The sequence below is a fragment of the Triturus cristatus genome, chromosome 10, assembly GCF_964204655.1.
Source record: "Triturus cristatus chromosome 10, aTriCri1.1, whole genome shotgun sequence".
NCBI lineage: Eukaryota > Metazoa > Chordata > Amphibia > Caudata > Salamandridae > Triturus > Triturus cristatus.
In genome coordinates this window covers 459,126,510-459,144,050 of record NC_140593.1, presented here as the reverse complement: position 1 = coordinate 459,144,050, position 17,541 = coordinate 459,126,510, and the positions used below count along the sequence as shown (strand labels likewise).

Genomic DNA, 17,541 nt, shown 5'->3' with positions numbered 1-17,541 from the left:
GTCTTGACCACACTGTCTGAATAGATGTTAATAGTATACAATGTATATTTCACGGATTAAAAGTCAAAAAATGTAAAATAGCAAGAAGTGAGTTTTGGTTCAGATGCACAAAGGTGTTTCTTTAAACACATCTTTAAGGCAATAAATAACTCCTTTTACACCTTTCAGTAATTCTCAAAATTACTACTTCCAGTTTCTCAGCCATGAGTGTGGTGAAATCCACAGTAGTACATCCTGCTCAAGGGGTCTGAAAGGGTTTTACAAGGTGTAGTTACCTTTATAGGATTGCAAACACCCACAAAGATGTACATGTGTGGGCTTATATAAATTGAAATCTGTTACTATCTCACCCTGGAAAAGGTCCGAGATTTAATCCAAATGAGAGCTGCAGTAACTCGCTTCCAGGAAGCGGACGGGAATATTCACCATCAGATTTTCTAGAGAGGCTAGGGAAGGACTTTCATTCAGTGGCGTAGCAGTGGGGGGGGATGCCCCCCACTCTTAACTGTGGCCACACGGGGCGGCAAACACAGGATTAGTTTGCCAGCTTCCCTCCCACCCCCCTCTTATGCCGCCGCAGGGAGGCGAAGACTGGGGCCGCCTCAGGCGGCAAAAGGCGTAGCTACGCCACTGCTTTCACGACATGGGGGGGTGGGTGCGGAGGGATGTAATTTTGCTTTTGTTCATTAGGTGCCCCTCCACTGTGTGGAATACATAGCCTTATAATGTCACATGGCATTCGCAGTCATACTCCTGCAAACCTATGCTTTTTTTTGGCTTTCCAGGTGTACCTGTTTTGTAAATTATGAGCAGAAAAGTACATTTAGTAGAAGTCATAGAACCCTTCAGTACCTTTATAATTATTCATGTGAACCAGACCCTTTATAGCTATCACACGTTTTATGATTAGTCATTGGTAGAATGTGGCTTCAGTTTAGGACTTTGAGATGCTAGTACTGACTCTGTGTTCAAGGATAATAAGGTTTTAGTGACAATTCTGTAAGGCAATTCTAGTTCCAAAAATCTATTAACAGTTGGACAAAGTTCACATGCTTCATTACAGGCCCCCTGTATCTTTGAAGGAAAAAAATGAGTTTTCACAGCTGGGATGGCCTGGGGATAGCCTCCTGCGCACTAATATCCATCGACCAATAATTTAGATGTCCTCCATCAACAGTTAAAACTGGTGCATTGAAAATTACACAATGTTGCTCTTATTTATTTGCATAGCTGGAGAGTGCTTGGGCTAGTGTCCTCCCAGAGTGGAGTTTAAGCCTCGCTGCGACCAGGGCCGCGAGCAGAAATAAGGCGGCCTAATCACAATTAGAACAGGCGTTGTTCTTTCTGTGCCAGCGCGGCACTCCTGGGGGAATAAGGTGCAGTGATGTATAACTAGGGTACTGTGTAAAGAGTCTTGCAATATCTGCATTTTTCCCTCAGTGGTTACATTGTAAAAGAAAAAATAAGTTCTGGAGCTCCACCTAAAACAGAACCAACTACTAACCATGAAAGTGGGGAGAGGATATGGCATATTGGCCAGAGCTGCTGACTTAGGAGCTGGGGAACCAGGTTCGAGTCTCGGTGTCGGCTCAACATCCTTTGTTCTGGGCAAATCACTTAATCTCCCTGTGCCTACCATAAATAAATGTGAATGTGTCCTCAACTGGTGCTCATGAAAAGCGCCTGTATTGATGATTAAGTGCTGGTGCTGGGCAGCGGAAACCACCGGCTCAAATTAAGCACTGGTTCTCTTTATCTTGGATTGTAAAATACACAGCAGTGTGAAGAATAATTGATATGTAAGAGAAACGTTGCAATATATCAAAACCTCATTCTCCAGTTTATTGTAACTGAAAGGGAAAATGAAATTGTAATTCTGGTGCTTACTTGTACATCCCCTAGCAGAAGGGATATATTTGCCAGTAGCTTAACCAGGGTGTCTTGGGCCCTAGTGCAAGGCAGGAAATGGGCCCCTTGCCTGCTCTTTGAATTATAAAATACAACAATAATCCGGCTTCAGTTGGCATCTAGGACAGATGTCTCTGCACCTGCAGCACAGCTGGAAGTTATACGCCTGGCATTTAAGGTTCCACCTGCAATACAGTACTTTTTGCTGGCTGATGCTGGTAACACAGTAAAGGTAAAAATGCCAACAAGGGATTTTATTTGAAACTAACTACTTAGTTGTATATTTCAAAAAATTAATTAGTAGGTGTGTTAGAATTGACACCAAAAGGATATTAATCAACTGATATAATCATCAAATATAAAGAGCACACATACGGGGATTCTTTTTTGTGAATTGAACACAAGTCTTTTTATACAAATCAAAATAAAAAGGAGTACAAATAAACCATTGGTTTGAGCAATACATTCATGAAAACGGGGTTACATCAAATCCGCATTTCATCAAGAGAACATCTATTCCAGTGTAATTTAAACAGAGACTAATCTCATTGTTGAGAAAATAATCAACTGTACATATCAAATCATCTGAAAATAGATGATTTAGTCGACGTTTCGGTCTTGGGTGGAGTCAATCCGTCAGACCATCTTCAGGACAATTATTGCATAAAAAAGACCCTTCATAAATCATAGAAAATCCACAATAATTGTTTTTAAATCGTGGTATAGGCGTTTCTGGTTGATGCGGAAAGTCTTCAATGTTTCTGCCAGCAAATGAATCTAGGCACGAGGGATTCCTTCCTCATATAATTTCACAAATGTCTTATGGCGAAATGTGGACGCGCGTAGGTCTGTCCGATTCGTGTCAATTCTAACACACCTACTAATTAATTTTTTGAAATATACAACTAAGTAGTTAGTTTCAAATAAAATCCCTTGTTGGCATTTTTACCTTTTCTATCCATTTGCCCAAGCCCTCAAGGGTATATTGGGTTTGCCCCCCATTTGCTTCTGGTAACACAGTAAGGCAGCTGTTTCACCTCGACACATAGCCATGCGTACCGTAGTGATCAAGATTTTACACTGGCACAAATGGTGTCCTAGCTCAAGCTAGGAGTACTTGATTCTGTGTTGATGCTTAAGAACAGACAACAGACTACTATTAATCAGTGCTTAATTTGGAAAATATAATATTAAGTGCCTGGGCTCTGACCAGGAGGCCACTGCAGCTTGCACAACCCATCGCCCTTGTCGTCGCTGCCAAAACAACTACTAACCATCTCTCTTGCATGTAAATGCGACAGTTGAGATTATTTCAGGTCCCCAACGCTAAAGGAATGGCTTAGGAGGCAGGTATTCGCACTATTTTAATGTATATTGTATTCATAAACAACCGTTGTTCTGCTCGTCTCTAAATTCGATGAGCAGCGCCACCATGTGGTAGACTGTTCCAAGTATGGTGTTGACAATTAGGTGCTGGTGCTGAACACCGGAAACCTAATAATTGCGGGTGCTGAGCACCGGAAAGCACTGGCTCAAATTAAGCACTGCTATTAATACCAGTTTTATTGGGAACCATGTGACTGCTGTCTGTTCAATTTTGAAATGGCAAAGGCCGAGATGCAACCCTCTTCGGCATATCCTAAAATATTCAAAGTTTACAGATAACTTTGACAGTCGCAGCTGATATTAGTTTAACTTTGTGTCCTATGTTGACTGTCTTCTCCAGGTTTCCCTTATGAAGCCAGTGAGGATTCATCAATCTGCTAAAGATTGTGAACTGAATCTCCCCTAGGAGTTTGATATATTTATGGTGTGGCTTTACGGTTTAATTTTCTTTATTCAGTTATGCCAAGAAGTACATTTGTAGATTGACATAAGATGTGTCACTTGGTTGTGAAGGATGGTGTGGCTTTAGACTTCAGGAAAGATGTCCAATTTATATCACTGTAGGTGGATGTTTTAGCAACCGTGCCTGGTTTCATGCTGACCTCAGTCCCGGGAAGGTGAAAAAGAGGAGTATCTACTCCTCATTCATAAAATCCTTGGCTCTTCTTCTGAGACTGCCAAAATGGTGCTACCTGTCTGGTTTTGAAGGACAGTGCATGAGCAAGAAAGACATACGTCTGTCAAAAAACAAGCAAATGAAATTGAAAAGAGAAACTTGTCAATAATGCTGGATGGGAATTGCCTCTCAGTGAGATGAAATGGGAGAAAGGGAGAGACTGGTGTATGATAATTGACTGCAGTGACTGAAATGCACAACTACTTAATTTTTGGGCCCGTTTGTGCTGTGGCTGCCTTATGACAGATGTTTGTGTCTTAGGTCAATGGAGTGGATCTAACGGGGAAAACACAAGAGGAAGTTGTGTCACTGCTGAGAAGTACCAAGATGGGCGGGACGGTGACTCTTCTGATCTTCCGCCAAGAAGAAACATTCCATCCTCGGGAGCCGGTATGTAAACTTAAAATTATAACCATTTTTTGATACTGTTAGGATAATGTGGCTGAATGCCTGTAGGGGATGTCATTAACCATTGTTAGCACTATTCCTCATTTGAAATGCTCTCCTATGAATGTCCTAGTTTTCTGCATTAAACTAGACATCTGCAACAGTCTCTTAAGTGTGTTTCCATAAATATCTTTTGTAGTTGTGATTGATGGGCGAATCTTAATCGAACAAAACTTTTTGTTTCAGCACCTATAGATATATTGAAATCAGTTGTACATTATTGATTATACAAGATCTTACTGTTGCTATTAAAAAAGCATTTGCAATGCAATCGGTCTCGCCTTTGGGACCTTATATGTATTTAGCTATGCAGCACATTAGCCTGGGTGCTGAAACATCTACTGTTCTTTAACATGGAGGGAAAGTAAGCACCAAACTGCGTGACACACCAGGTATGGGAACACATGGAGAGAAATATTGCCTTTCAGCGGGAAATGGTATAGTCCAAAGCTCTGTTTTAAATATAAAAGCAGGGCCTTTGTGGTCATATATCTGAAAATACAGGATTTGAAAACTATTATTGTCTACCGGTGAGACAATTTATATGGACTGGAATCTAGAGAATGCTAAAGTGGTTCTGGTATTTTTACTGACCTCTGCTGGTCGTTTTCTATCAAGACAGTTAAATAGAGGCAGTTGAACAGGAAAAAAAGTCCCTAAGCGGAAGCAGACAAGTCCTAGGGCTGATCTCCAGAGCCCACAAAGTACATACACATTTAAGTATATACTAAAGTATATACAAAAGGACTCGAATGCTCGAATTAAAAATGGTGTGCGATTGATAAAGGGCTAGGTCCCAAACTACTATTGTGACTTAGTCACTTTATTAAATGTATTGTACACAGTTAATTAAATAAATGAGTTTGCAAACAGTAATTGGGTTGTCACAACATAACACTAAAGGTTAAACTGTGTCCTCCTCCAAGTCAATGTATTCATTGTAGGGTGAAAGTCAGCGCTATATAAGTGTGCAATACAATACAATACAATTCAATTACTTTGCAGTTGCATGCCAACCATGAACCACACAGTAGTTCCAAATCCAATCATCATATTGTTAGTGTCAATGTTCGCATAGTCACCTTTGCATCATTAATAAGCACCCCTCTTTTATCCTTTTGATGACTTTTGGGTAGTGGCGGCTCCTCTGTTGGAGCGCAGGAGCGTCGCCCCACTTAAAAATCCCCCCAAGGCCCCAGAGATGAAAAATAAAATGGTAATTAATTACCATTTCATTTTTCATCCCCCATCCCGAACGTCAGGATGGGGGCGGGCCACTTCTAAGTTCCATCAGCAGGGAGGAGGGTGGGCTGGTATTGCACTGTTAACAGTGCGCTTGTCTTTTTGGACGGCCGTCTTACGAAGGCCAGCCACACATGCACATTTTAAACATCTCTAACCCAGCTGTCTTAAGGCAGCTGGGTTAGAGCGGGCCAACGCCTCCAGGCTAGCCTGACCTCATGCGAGCAGTGCCAGCATTGGCCAAGGGTGTTCTAGCATCTGGTCCCTGTGTCTGCAAAAGAAGTCTGGAGCAAGGACGTCACTGAGTTCAGTAAGTTTTATAAAATATTTTACACACACGTGCGTGGACCCGCTGCCTGCCCTTTCCCCCCACCCTGTAGATGCTAGCCGCCACTGCTTTTGGGGTGTTTTAATAAGATTTATATGTAACAAAAGTTGTACCCTTTATGCCTCTGATGTATTTAGGGTTTTGGCTATGTGCTACACATGTCAAGGAAAGTGTCTCTGCAATGTTGCACAGGTTTGGTTCAAATATCTTGAAAGTATTTTGGTGCAGGAGTGCTCAGACACACCAACAGTAAAGGGGGTTATTCATTGGTATGGTTTAATAATCACTTAAAAATATGCCACAGCTAGACTTTTCTCCTAACCTGAATAAGTCTCCCACAAATAATTTAAGTGGACCAAAACGTGTCTGTGCTATGAACCTCTGTTATGATCACCTGCAACAGGACATTTTTAAAAGTTTAATTATAGTTATAGGTTTTCTAATATTTGTATTGATTTTACAATTAAATAGGTGAATAAAAGAAAAGAAAATGATCAGTTTTTTGACAATTATAAAAAGTGACAAAGCCATATATTCTACAATAATGTTTTGTTGTGCTAATAAATTGACAATAATTTGAGACGAGTAGAACACTGAGTATATAGTGAGGTTAGGCCATTATCCGTATTATATTTTGATGTGGCAGCATGGTGCGTAGCTACCATGGTGCAGCAGGTGCAGTGACACTGAAACCTGGAGGAACACATTGAACCCTAACAATGTTGTACACCAAGTTGAGTCAAAGGGTCATTTTCCTTGTTTGCACCAGGGCCCATGGCATCCTTTCTACACTTCTGCTGATAATGAAGGGAGATAATTGACTCTTTGAAATGGCCCACAAACATTAAATCAGTTTACTAGCAATTAATGTAAAACACATAATGAGCCAGAAACATTAATGTAAATCAACTATTAGACTTTGTGTATATCAGTTTATTGTTTGAAGGACCTGTTGGCTTTTACTCAATTAATTATGGTAGATAAAATTGATTAGACAGGAATACAAGTTGTGTACTCGGATATTATAGAGTCGCTAACTCTCACATCTTCATTCTGAGTTTTTTTTACATACACTAACACTGCCATACTATGCGCGTGGAATGGGAATCCCACTGGTGCCCTTTACTATAAGCCCATTGATAGTTCTATCAGAATTTGTAGTCCATAATTTAAGGTGTGTGTTAATTCATCACTGCCTATTTTGATAGTGTGATCATTACCACACATCAAAAAGTAATGACCCATGTGATGGAATACTTATTAAAGCACAGACCCCAATGCAGTAAATCTACCAAAAGTAATAGATTGTGAAGCTTGTGAGATATGTAAACAATCCTCTGAAGGCTTCCTCTGGTTTGCTGATCCATATTTCTTTAAATCCTGAGAGTGGAATAATCTAAAGGATCCCAGTAGACTGGTATGGAGGTGCCAAGATATGTTAAGAAAATGCTGTATTTGGAAATTGTTGATTTCTAGTGAACAAACAATGACTTTCTTTCTATTCTGGAAACAGCTCTGCGTGCCCAGAGCGGTGAGGCAGAATGGGCAGTTCTGTAATGGGGTGCATTACTGAGCTCAGGCATGCTTTTCCTGTTAAAGGGTGCCTGCCCTTTCCCCGGCGAGTGGCTGAAGCGATATGCCTGCTCCATTGTGTGAGAAGTGAATACGAATGACAAAGGCCGAGGGAAACCCCTATTGAGATAGCAGTCCAATAATTAACTTTTCAGAGGTGCACAATTGCCTTTATTGTGTCTCCATTAATACGAGCAAGAATAGAAAAGGGACATGTGGTAGAATGCTGGTTTTGATGGACAGGTAGGACACCAGGGCCAGTTTTACTGTAAAAAAAAAAATGGCTGCTTATTACAATGGGGGTAGGCAGACCCTATTGTGCAAAAATACTCCTGTGTACTGTACTGCTGGGAAGAGAATGGCTGCCCCAAAACATGACTCACATGACGTTAGATCAGTATTAGTTATAATACTCGTATGTGATAGGCACCTAACAGTGGATATCAGTGTGGAGCCAGCTTCTCACAATGTGTTGTTTTCTCAAAACAAAGTATCGACCAAATTTTGGGCAAACTCCTTAATATGGCTTGTTAATTATAGCGTCACTTGCACATTGGCTGTTACTTTGTAAAGCCCAATCGTTACCATTAAAATAGTGTACCACCAATGTGAGACTGATTGCAGGTGCAAAAATGTCTTTTATACCTAGTTTTCAACAGAACTATGCTTCAATGTGTCTGTATGATCTAACCCTAGCGGAACCACTCCCCAAAGGGTATGTGGCACCCACCTTCCTGAGAACTCCTTCTTTAGACGGCTTGCATTTTTGAATTTTATTTTGCCAGCTCCTGAGCATGGGTCGAGGAGGGGAGAAGATGGAGCTTGAGGTCAGAGCTGCCGACTTTGGAACTGAGGAATCAGGCTCGAGTTTGTTCATGGCTCAACATCCTGTGATCCTGGGCAAATCACTTAATCTCTCCCTATCTAAAAAAGCAATATGTCCTTATGAAATCTAATTGGTGCTCGTGTAAAGCACTCCAATACCTTTGTGTTGAGCTTGCTCTATATAAAAACTGCAGGAAAAAATTGTTACCTTTACTTTTTCAAGGTTATCTGCATCTAAATAACGGAAGGTGCTCCTGACCCCACAAGGAGCATGACCCCCTCCTGTTCTGCAATGCCTTCCTTTTATCTCATCAGCAGCTGAAAGAGAGTTGTTTGTCTTTTTAAACTGTTAAAACTGCCAGGCGCCAAAATGCAGGATAATTGGCATCACATTTTGCATTTGAGTAGGAAGTGGTCTGGATTTTCATTCGTGATGGGCCTAGCCCCTACGTCTGGGGCTTCAAGGCCCAGGGGAGAAGGGGCCCCTCTCAGAGGTTTAGCAGCCACAGTGGAAGTGGGCCTGTTCCCCAATTTCTTGCAGCGCTACACATGCCTGCGAGCCCCAGGGGAGAGACTTCCCTTCCCTAGACCTCGCAGTGCTGTACCATATGTGTGATGGGGGAACACTTTTGCAAGGCCCCATTTTGGTGGGCTGAGCGCGGGGCCCTGGGCAGCTGCCCATTCTACTCATGCCTAGCACCGGCCCTGCGTTCAACTTACTGACGAGTATCTGGGGATATTACAAGTGGTACTATTTGACTATGAATGCTTTGGGGTGTTCAAAGTTGTAATTGATGCCAATGAATGTCTGGGGATATTACCTGCACTACTTACTGATAGTGGGTGTTAGGTTTGCCCATTCCCAACAGTGGTGGTCTTGGTATGATGATATTGCCACTTACTGACATTGGGTGTCTGGTGATGCTACAAGTACCACCTGACTCGAAATTAATTGGTAAATCAGACCATGTGCAGATGGCTACTGTTCATAAAGGGTGCACAGTGTGCAGCTCTCCAATCCCTGGCGGCCGGGCACCCAGGGCAGTGTGTTGCATGGCTGAACACTTATAAGGTCCCAAAGGCGAGACCTATTTGCTATGCCAATGCTGGTTTCAACAATGCATTCAGAACCCCATAGTACCTCTTAGAGACCATCAATTTAGTTTTCTGTCTTGCAAAAGTCCATTTCATGTAAAATATCTGGATAATGCAACGTCGCTTAAAAAAACAGGTGAGACAGCCCCTCTAATTGGTATAGATAATTTAATGGACATTTTTTATTATAATTTCGTTTTCCACTCAGCATAACATTCTTCAAAGTTTCTGCAAATTATACTTTATGTCAGGATGTAAGTACTTTGTTAAATAATGGTAAATCTATAATGGTTTACACTTATTTTGGGCTTAACAACAATACGGGCATGAAAGGCGTTGGTGTTCATCTGTTAATTTATACACACCTCCAACCTACAAGCAGAAATGGAAACTCTTCCTCCAACCTATTGACTTTGACGGGAGTAGTACGTTTATTTTATTTCCCAACAATTGCTGAGCATGCAGTTATTGGCCCGTGGGATTATGCGCTCCTCATTAAGCACCTTAACTCCGCAACTCGGCTACAGATTGAGTCAAATATGGCAGTGTAATGGAGGAGGTGAGGGAAAAAGCGCTTTTATTTAATTGGCCAGCTGCGTTCTCTGTATTGCCGTTGTACCGAACATTGGACCGCAGGACATCATAAAAAGGAGCGCTCCAGTGCTGAAAAGTTGTCATCCGCTGTAACGGTCACGTTGGAACGGTTTGTAAACGGCGCGAGCACGCCTGGGAGCCCAGCTGCACGGAAGACGGTTGTGTGATCTCCGGCACACGTAGCCTTTAACAAGCCGTCAGCGGAGCCCTTTCCTAAGCTCCCACCATTAGCCCGGGAGACAGCGTCCAACTCCCCCTGCCTTGAAGCACCGACATTCTATTCGTTGAGGCGGTGAAAGTGGGGAATGAAGGCCAAAATTACATTTCTTCTGGGCCAAAGGTGAACGTCATTACCCGGCGTCGGCCCACTCCACGCGTTTGTTTTTATTGGCCCGTGTACCCGACAGCCTCGGCAGAGAGGAGGGAGCGAATGTGGCGGAGTCTGTTTTTTCATGAAGGAAAAATATATGCTGAGGGGATGAGAAAGAAAAATTGGACTCTGATGTGAGATGGCATCAGCGAATGGGCGTAGAGTTTGACCGCGTGCTAGGTGGGCCCATGTTACTTAGGTCAACTTAAAGCAGACGTGGCTTTGTGTCCAATAGCACTTTGTATTCAGGGCCTTCCATTGTTTATTTTTAGGGTAGTGTTCGCTCAAGTCTGGACTGAAGCTTTCGCTCTGTGTGATCACCTGGCAGCTGTCGCGGGATAGCATTCGGCATCTTTATTTCTCTATTACTTTCATTCATAATCATCGTCTTCTTTAAAACGCGTCCAACAAGTTAGAACATCTCCTATAATTGGACCGATCCCAAATCTTTCCAGGTTAACCTCGCCGGGTTTATGAGTTCTTCAGTGCTGCCGCCGTGGTTGAGCAGGCACTAGGCCTGGCCGAAGAAAGATGCATTCCAGTGGCTCTCCGTCCAGAGGGGGTTTGGTTGTGCGGACAGCGAGGTAGCCTTGGATATGTGAAGTTTGTGGGCTCAGTACCCTGGGGTCGGGCTCCGAGCCCTTACATTTAAACTGGCGTTGGCAGACCACCAGGGGACGGCTGGATCTCAGGTCTCTAGCAGCATGTGTCTGGCTGAGAGGGGAAGATTGTGCAGCAAGCCTGTGCAGCAAACCTGGTCCATGGTGCACAGACTTGAAGTTGACCCAACATTTTCAGCTTTTCAATTTTACGACTGTTACTGTGATTTGGGCTTATTGTGTTTGGTCAATTCGTTATATAGATGTATGTAGAGGATGTAGCCTTATGGCTAGAGCGTCGTCCTCGAAGCTGGGGAACCGGGTTCGAGTCTCGGCAATGAAGCTCAACATCCTGTGATTCTGGGCAAATCGCTTAATCTCCCCGTGCCTAACAAAAATGAATGTGTCTGTCTGTAACGAAACTGGTGCTCATGTAAAGTGTTTGATTCCCGATGTCTCGGGTCTAGTTCGTGCTATATAAAACAAAACATATATATATATATATTCACTGAAAAAACCATAGGTTTCACACACGTTATAGTTAGGAATTAGCATTTAAAAAACCTTGCAAATTCACTGAAAAAACCATAGGTTTCACACATGTTATAGTTAGCGGAAATTTTAGTGATAAAAAACCAGTGAAATTGCCCCGTTATAGTTAGTGCTGGCAACTATAACTCACGCGACCGCAATCCTCTGCTGATGCTAATACTGTATTTAGACACTTATTTGCCCATGTCTTCTTCCATACATTTTTAGCTATACATATATTACAAATATTTTTTTTTCATAAAGACACATATGTCATCAGCAGAAGATTGCGGTCGCGTGAGTTATAGTTGCCAGCACTAACTATAACGGGGCAATTTCACTGGTTTTTTATCACTAAAATTTCCGCTAACTATAACATGTGTGAAACCTATGGTTTTTTCAGTGAATTTGCAAGGTTTTTTAAATGCTAATTCCTAACTATAACGTGTGTGAAACCTATGGTTTTTTCAGTGAATTTGTACGGTTTTTTAAATGCTAAGTTACTTTACGCCATTCGAGGCGTAGAGCTCCCTAATTTCTAAACTCTTAAATCTGCTTTTCATTTATTTATTTTTATTTTTTTTACCGTACGCTTACCGTAAGCTTACGGTACGCGTACCCCGTGATTTTTTTTAAAATCAATAAATGTTTTTTTTGTACTTTTCTGTCCTTCTTTGACCCCCTTACAAATGTTAGGGGGTCTGTAACTCTCCTCATTGCCCCCTTTCCTTGTTTTCTCTGTTTTTTTTCTGAGTGAAACACACAAAATGGCGGCCGCCGCTTCCTGGTTTCGGCCGATTCGAATGTTTACTAAGATCTATGGGCCAATCAGAATCTCCTTCGCGCACGCCATGTTTCTTCCGTACGCTTACCGTAAGCTTACCGTACGCGTACCCCGTGATTTTTTTTAAAAATCAATAAATGTTTGTTTTGTACTTTACAGTCCTTCTTTGACCCCCTCACAAATGTAAGGGGGTCTGTAACTCTCCTCATTGCCCCCTTTTCTTGTTTTCACTCTTTTTTTTTCAGAGTGAAACACAGAAAATGGCGGCCGCCGCTTCCTGGTTTCGGCCGATTGGAATGTTTACTAAGATCTAAGAGCCAATCAGAATCGCGCTCGCGCACGCCACCGTACGCTTACCGTAAGCGTACGGTAAGCGTACCGTAAGCGGGCTCAGATATATATATTGATTTAAAGGCTATTTTCTCAGAATCTACTGAACAGATTTACACCAAACCTACAAAAGGCACTTCCTTGACCTAGGGACTACCTCTCTGCCAAATTTTGAGTAATTCTGTTCAGCCGTTCGGGCTGTAGCTCGTTCTAAAGGTCCTATGGAAAAATGCATGGGAAAAACGCGTTTTGGGACCCCCCTTTTATCTCAGCCCCCGCTTGACGGATCCCCCCGAGACTTTCAGGGTAGGAGCGGAGCGTAGCGCCCCACCTATTTTGAGAAATTCGCGAGGATTCGTCGACCGGCGCCAAAGTTATTCAAAATAGAATGTTGAGGTTTTCCTATGGAAACGTGGTCCTAACTATAACTACCTACTGGCGACCGCCAGTAGGTAATATATATATATATATATATATATATATATATATATATATATATATAAAATCTATCTCTATCTAGCTATCTATAGGGTCTATGGCACTGGTCATTTCTGCACATGTTTATCGGGCGTGGGGTCTTTCTTTGGAAGGCCGAAAAGCAGCAGAATGTTAGAGCTTTATCTAAAAACATCCAAGTGCATGTTTCAGGCCTTGGAAGACTTTACTGTTGTGATCATTTACAAAGGCAGGGGCAATTAAGAAACCAAATGTCCTTGCCAATCAAACAAGCATTGGCATAACCAATAGGTCTCGCCTTTGGGACCTGATAAATATTTAGCCATGCAGCACATTATCCTGGGTGCTTAACAATTACTGTTCTTTAACGTGCGCTTTTAAAAGGTGCTGGTTAGTCAATCTAAAAACACATGATTTGTCCCCCTTATGTGATTAAAATTAACAAAACATTTCGGATACGTTATACATGTTGCGACATAAATATTAGCAAAGCGTAACTGCATCATGTTTTGAACGATGCGTGCAACGAATAATCATGTCAGTAAAAATAAACAATTAAATATTTATTAATAAAACAACAATTAATACAATTGACACAATGAAGATGAATTGTAAATGAACCTGCACATATAACTATGTCAACAAAATGATTTTGCGTGCAAGCAAACTTAATACAATAAAACTAAATGGTCTAGTGTCAGCTGATCCTTCTCAGGTCATCACATTATGCAATAAACCTTGTCCCAGATCCCATGCTACAACACCAGGGGCCTCCACATAGGGCTGGTGTGTGGGGTCCAGAAGACTTTTAGGATAATTACCAGGGAAACAGCAAGTATGGTAGGTTACAATTGTACATATGAATGTAAACATAGCCCCAGTGTAGACTTCAATTTTATGGGGGTGGAGTTGGGCATAGAAATGTCTGTCCATCCCTTCCGGAGTCTCAGGCTACACCTATAGAAGGGCCCCATGCTGAACAAGCAGATCTGTACACATCCTCAGGGCACCCTACCCTTCCAGAGGGCCCGGTACACGCCAGACTCGTATAAGTTCAGCCTTCACGTACACAGCGCAGGCTTAACCCACTTCAAGTTTCACCTATAGATGTCTTTATTCGCAGCATCTCCTGGGCTGTGAGGCGCGAGCCCTGGCAGGGTGAGGCAGAGCATGTCCTGCAGCTCCTCCTCTGACGCCTGGAGATGCGGAGCGTGCGCGCGCACTTCAGGGGCTGGCACGGGCTGCACTTCAGGGGCTGGCACGGGCTGCACTTCAGGGGCTGGCACGGGCTGCAGTGTGCATCTGGGCGGCCGGCTCTCTCAGTGCCTTACCTGTAACGTGCGAAAGACAGCCGGGCTGCAGAGGAGACGGGCAGGAGGAAAAGAGAGGCAGGGAGACGGGTCGAGAGACCGAGGAGAGGGGGTTCAGCAGCGAGAGAGAAGGGAGAGGAAAAGCAAGGGGAGACAGAGGGAAACGAAGGGAGAAGGTACAGAGAGATAGAGAAAGGAGGAAGGAGACAGTCCGCTGAAGAGAGAGCGTGCAAGAGAGAGGGGTGAGAGAGACAGGGGCGAAGGAGACAGCGGGAGGGAGGGGGAAGAAAGCAGAGAGAAAAAAAACGAAAGAGAGGGAGAACAGTCAGGTTAAAGAGGCAGCTAGAGGTTAGAAAGAGAGGGGTGACAAGTGGAGAGTGAAAAGAAGTAGAGAAAAAGAGGAGTGGTCGGGAGAGGAGAAAGAGGGGCAAGGCAAAACAGAGTTAAAGGAGAATGTTGACGTAGGAACATAGAGAGATAGCGACAGTATAGATAAACGAGAGCGAGCACCAGGCCATACAGTGAGGCACGAAACGAGATACGGAGGCTGCTGGTGTGTGCACGCGGTTGCGAGCAGCAGCATATTTTTCCAATTATTGCGCCTCTGTCTGGGCACAGTAATTGGAAACATATGCTGCTGCTGCGCGTAACCGCAAGCATTAGGCTGTAGGCGGGAACATGGAGAATAAAAGGTGGGACAAAAAGAGCCTTTGGCCAATTGCGCGCTGTCTTTGTTAAAAAGACACACGCAAAGGCCAATAGCCTGGGACAAAAGCACACGCACGAGCGTGTGCGAGCGTGAGGTGAGATTTCTGAAAGCCCTTACATAAAGTATTCGCCAGAACAGCGCATGCGCGCTGTTACAGGCTCGACCTAAAAAACATACCCTCTAGTCTCCTCACACTTATCTGCACAGCTCTCGCCCTCAATTCGCTTCAAGGCAATGGAGGCTGCAGAATCTTATATCTGCATACATTTGTTAGTTGATACAAGTGAGGCAGCGGAATACACCACTCAAAATGTTAATGTCCCGCTTTCTGCAACTTTCTCACCTATAGCTGTACCTGTGAAGCACAGAATCCCCCTCATCATGTACTGGTTTGTAAAATAAGGCTATATTTGTCTGTTGTGCTGCCATTTGCTTTGCCGGTGTTTTTCCAATGAGCCTTCTTTCTTTTTCAGAATGCAGAACCAACCCGGATTCCAAGTCCCAGGGAACTGGTAAGAGCTGTGTCCTTCTTAACATTGTTAAGAATATGCAGAGAGCTGTATGAGTCCCCAGAGCTTAATTCAGGATTTCAGGCTGCTTTTTTTCCATATTAATTCAGAGCTGATGAGCATCTTTGGCCTCATTGTGGTGATACGTGCAGTATAGTATGTAAAAGAAAGCGTTCTAACTGGAAGTACAGTCATTCTTGTTGTAATTAGCAGTAAATTTACCTAATTTGTACTGTAATAGCCCAGGCAATTCTGCATTCATCCAGCTTGAATTGTCTTAACCTCTGCATCCGTTCTTTATCGCTGCAGGCGTTGCTCTGCTGGGAGGGGGGTGTTTCCATAGTGTATAGAGACGCTTGCTAGAATCCTAAAATGTAGATGTGGAGCGAGTGGTATGGCTGCGCACCTATATTTGTTGTCTCTGCCTTAGTGTGTCACCTTGTACAGGTTATCTCTAACCCACATTACACCTGTCAGACACAGGTGAGCAGTTGTCGTCTTAGTGATTTTGGTAGAAATGTGCACAGTTTTTTTTTACATGGTGACAAAGAAACTCTGCTCTTAGGCCAATAGAAGTCTGAAAATGTTTATTAGCTAAGGAAAAAAATACAACTGAGTCACAGAGGTCCCACAGCAACTGTAAAATAATGAGCACTGCTAAGCAAAGGCAGGTCACAAATGTATAGTATTCTACAAGCAGGTGTTGTATGAGACTCTCATGGGTGCAGATGCCGTAGACTGGGATCATGAGAAAGGAGGATGATGATCTTCAGTTGTTACAAGAATTCAAACTATTTTGGCTGACCAAGAAAATCAACACTTTTTAGGTCGAGCCTGGGCAGCGCTGCGAGGCATGCTGTATGTTGGTACGGCATAGAATCTCCGCCCATTTCCTACCAGTCTTTTTCATTGGCTCCTGTTACTGTCCTTTCAAAATCGTTGCTTTTCATTTGTGAATAGGCTTAATAGTCCCTCCTTGGTACCTCCTTTTCTGCATTTGTAACCTCCCATAACGACTGGACCTTTTACTTGTGTTGTTACATGGTCTGCTTTATCTAGTGGGTGAGCACTATTTTCTGTAATGATCTTCCCTATTCCACCCACGACGTCGCAGCACACCTTTTATATTGTTATTAGTCATGTATTTTTTTAATTTCCAGCGCGGTCTTCTTTAACTGTAGCGGCCACGCTTATTTAATTACATAATTTACGGCCAAGTTTATTTATTTAATTTACATCACGACCGCTTTCACTTTAGCGACTGCGCTACAAAAGCTTTATCTTTACTTGGCAAAGCCCAGGACCGCCTCCCATTTTGATCCTATCATTTAGAACATTGACATTCCATGTCATAATCATAGGGGCAGGCATAGTGGGGCAAGAAGTCTTAAACGGTGCCCAAGGGGTGACCAGGTCCAGAGGCCTCTCCATTGGTGTTGTCCAGGTCTCTGACCTGTGTAATGCACCAGGTCCATATACAGGCTGGCTGGCATATTCATTGCTAGTTGAAACGGGGCCGAACCCCCTCCCAACAACACCCCACACTTCCATCCCAGAGGCATCTGTCACCCCAGCAATGAACAATACAGATTAAACTTGCGTAAATGAGGCTACATTATATGAGCCAGCCCCCTTCAGAACAAAGAAAGTAAAGATGGATGCAGTGTTGCTGGCAGAGCAAGTCATACGCTACCCATGCATGAGTCAGACGGATTCCCTGGAGGTCCTACTCCAGGTTCTGTTTGTCCGATATGGACCCCCCGCATGGTTCCCAGGGGAGGTGTCTGAGTCACAGTTCTTGCGAGTGGTCTGGCGCATCTCCAGTCACAGTATGATGGCTAGGCCTAGAGTGCTCCATGTCCTGTACAAA

The 17,541-nt window shown here is 43.2% G+C and overlaps 1 protein-coding gene across 8 annotated transcripts in view; it reads left to right on the top strand.

Moving 5' to 3' along the window:
* Nucleotides 1-17,541, top strand: part of PARD3 (par-3 family cell polarity regulator) — a 1,320,414-nt gene that overhangs the window by 659,218 nt on the left and 643,655 nt on the right. For all 8 annotated transcript variants that reach the window (XM_085631870.1, XM_085631866.1, XM_085631868.1 and 5 more), the window contains exons 11-12: nucleotides 4,232-4,360; nucleotides 15,636-15,674. In XM_085631870.1, coding sequence (XP_085487996.1) covers nucleotides 4,232-4,360; nucleotides 15,636-15,674 — 168 coding nt within the window. The remainder of the gene's footprint in view (nucleotides 1-4,231; nucleotides 4,361-15,635; nucleotides 15,675-17,541) is intronic.